The sequence below is a fragment of the Eimeria maxima genome, genomic scaffold (genome assembly GCF_000499605.1).
Source record: "Eimeria maxima Weybridge genomic scaffold, Emw_scaff2621, whole genome shotgun sequence".
NCBI classification, from domain to species: Eukaryota; Apicomplexa; class Conoidasida; order Eucoccidiorida; family Eimeriidae; genus Eimeria; species Eimeria maxima.
The window spans coordinates 1-2276 of record NW_013565473.1 but is presented as its reverse complement, the minus strand read 5'-3'; the positions used below and the strand labels follow the sequence as shown (position 1 = coordinate 2276).

Genomic DNA, 2276 nt, shown 5'->3' with positions numbered 1-2276 from the left:
GCTCTCCAGCCAGCCAGCCATGGAAATAAACGCTGGCAATCGCCGGAACAGCTATGTAGCCAGCGAATGAAGAAGGTGCTAACCAGCTGGTTGCGTGTTTTAGTAGCTAACCTAAAGTTAGACCTATCCACTGCTTCCAACGACTGGCCTTTAAGTTCAGAAAATAATCAAATCTTCGTTTCCCAAGCCCGTATTGTTGCTGCGGCTGCTCCTGTTTCTATAGCTAGCCAGCAGGCTAGCACAAGCTAAAGAATAAGTGCACAGGATTCGTCCCCTGGAGATCGTCTAGTCCAGACGTGCCCTGGGGGGTTCGTCTCCCGGTCCCAAAAGGGCAATACAAGGTCCCTCATGGTTCCTTGTACACATGTTCACTAACCGGCGCACACTTTGTTGAAAAGAATACAAGTCGTCCCGTCATGCACTGTGTAACAGGTAAAAATTGCGCCTTTTTTCATCCCACAAGTTGACCGGTGGCAAGCTACGACAGCTCGCTGTATTTCCTTGCTCCCCTAGTCAGCTAGCAGTGCAATGGCTAGATGGCTGGTTTTGGGCTCGGTGCCGATTTAGATACTTCATCAGCGGCCATCACTAGGCATGCCATCCACACCAGGTGTCCCCTGCAGCTGCTCATGCTGCTGCTCCTGCAGCTGCTCATGCTGCTGCTCCTGCAGCTGCTCATGCTGCAACATATTCTCTAGCTGCAGCTTCAGTTGCAGCAGCATCTGTTTCTTGGAGATAGCCAGACGGAGATACACATTGTTGTATATTGTAGAGGCTGCAGCTTTTGCTAAGCCAACTGCCAGTTTCAAGATTGCCCACATCCAAAGCAACGTGACGCTGTATGCAAGGATAATATTGGGCCAAGAGCCATACACGACCTTCGTGAACTCTTGATAATCCGGACGCCAATCATCACCTTTCATCTGTTTTGCCGGTAGGTTCCGGGATATGTAATGCCCGGCTATAAGCATCAATATGCACGCTAATATGAACATATTAAGGGGACCAGTTATAGAAGCAGCCATCTGCTGTTTATGCTGGTGCAGCGTCTTGGATGTTAGGGCTTCCGCACTCACAGCACCAGCCTCTCCCAACTCACCTGCCGCGATGCCGTTCTCTGGTCTTCCGCTCTGACGAGAACTGTAAAATTCTTCTGCGACAGCACCTGTACGCTTTGCCTTGAATGCCTGACCCTCAAACAACGAGTGCGAGCCCTGAGCAACCGCCTGACCAGAAGAGGTAAGGGCCCCTTCTGCAAATGCCAGTAGAAGTGGCAAGAGCAGCCACCTCCCTTGCCGCATCATCCTTTCACCTCCCCTGCTTCACCTAAACCGTTTAAAGGTATTAATTGACTTTCTCCGACGTCGGGCCTGCAGCTGTATCTTCGTGCCGGCTATAGGCACAGTAGGATGGCTGCAGTGCATTAGTTCACCAAAGAGGCAGTTTCCACAACGAAACTGGCCTGTACTATTGTCGATTCACAGCTCTTGAGCTCTAATAGTTAAAACTGCGTCTTCTAGCCTAATAAGGATCGCCCTAAGCTGTAACATAATCGGAACCGTTGAGATCGATCATTGAACAAAGTCCTGGATCTCCTTTCCGCTTTCCAGGCCTTTCGGCACATCAGTCGAGGGACATACACCTCAAGAATAAGTGTGAGAAATCCTGAATATAAAGATTTGGGGGAATATTTGGTGCTAGGGATCCAACGGCCTTCCGACACCTACCCCTCACCAGCAACTGTAACGCACGGCGGCCGTTTGCCGTGGCTACGTATCACTCCCTAATAGGCCTATAGGCCCCTATGGTGCTAGATCTACAAAATGAGCGTCTAAATACCTTAACTCTCAGTTATTCCCAGGGAAAATCCCTAAATTACGGAACTTCCGAAGGAAGGATCGATCTTAATCGCCTTCCCTCATGAGTGTCTATTCGTCCCCGCCACACCCTGCCGTCCATCCCGGCACCGGGTGCTACGGTCGGACCGCAGGCATGGCCTGACTCTTTCGGACTAACTCTGCACCTGAATGTGCCAATTTCATTCTAATTACTAAGACCCTTATCCCTAATTGAATACACAGAGCCAAACATGACCTAACTATGTCACTTACCTTCTATGCGCCAGCGCGCATAGCTCTGCGGCGGGGTGCTGCTGCTCAGCCCCAGCACCAAATAACTGCTACACCTCTAATATGCTCCTAAACCTACTAATACTATTGAATTCCATCTATAGTTAAGCCTAGGTAGCCTCAGATCTCTAATAGGGACGACACGAG

At 50.0% G+C, this 2276-nt stretch overlaps 1 protein-coding gene across 1 annotated transcript; it reads right to left on the bottom strand.

Moving 5' to 3' along the window:
• Positions 1-575: 575 nt before the first annotated feature.
• On the bottom strand, positions 576-1304 carry EMWEY_00059040 (hypothetical protein; the record flags this gene model as incomplete). The annotated part of the gene is made up of 1 exon (XM_013481003.1): positions 576-1304. One exon carries the CDS (start codon positions 1302-1304, stop codon positions 576-578), a length of 729 nt encoding a protein of 242 aa, XP_013336457.1.
• Positions 1305-2276: the final 972 nt, after the last annotated feature.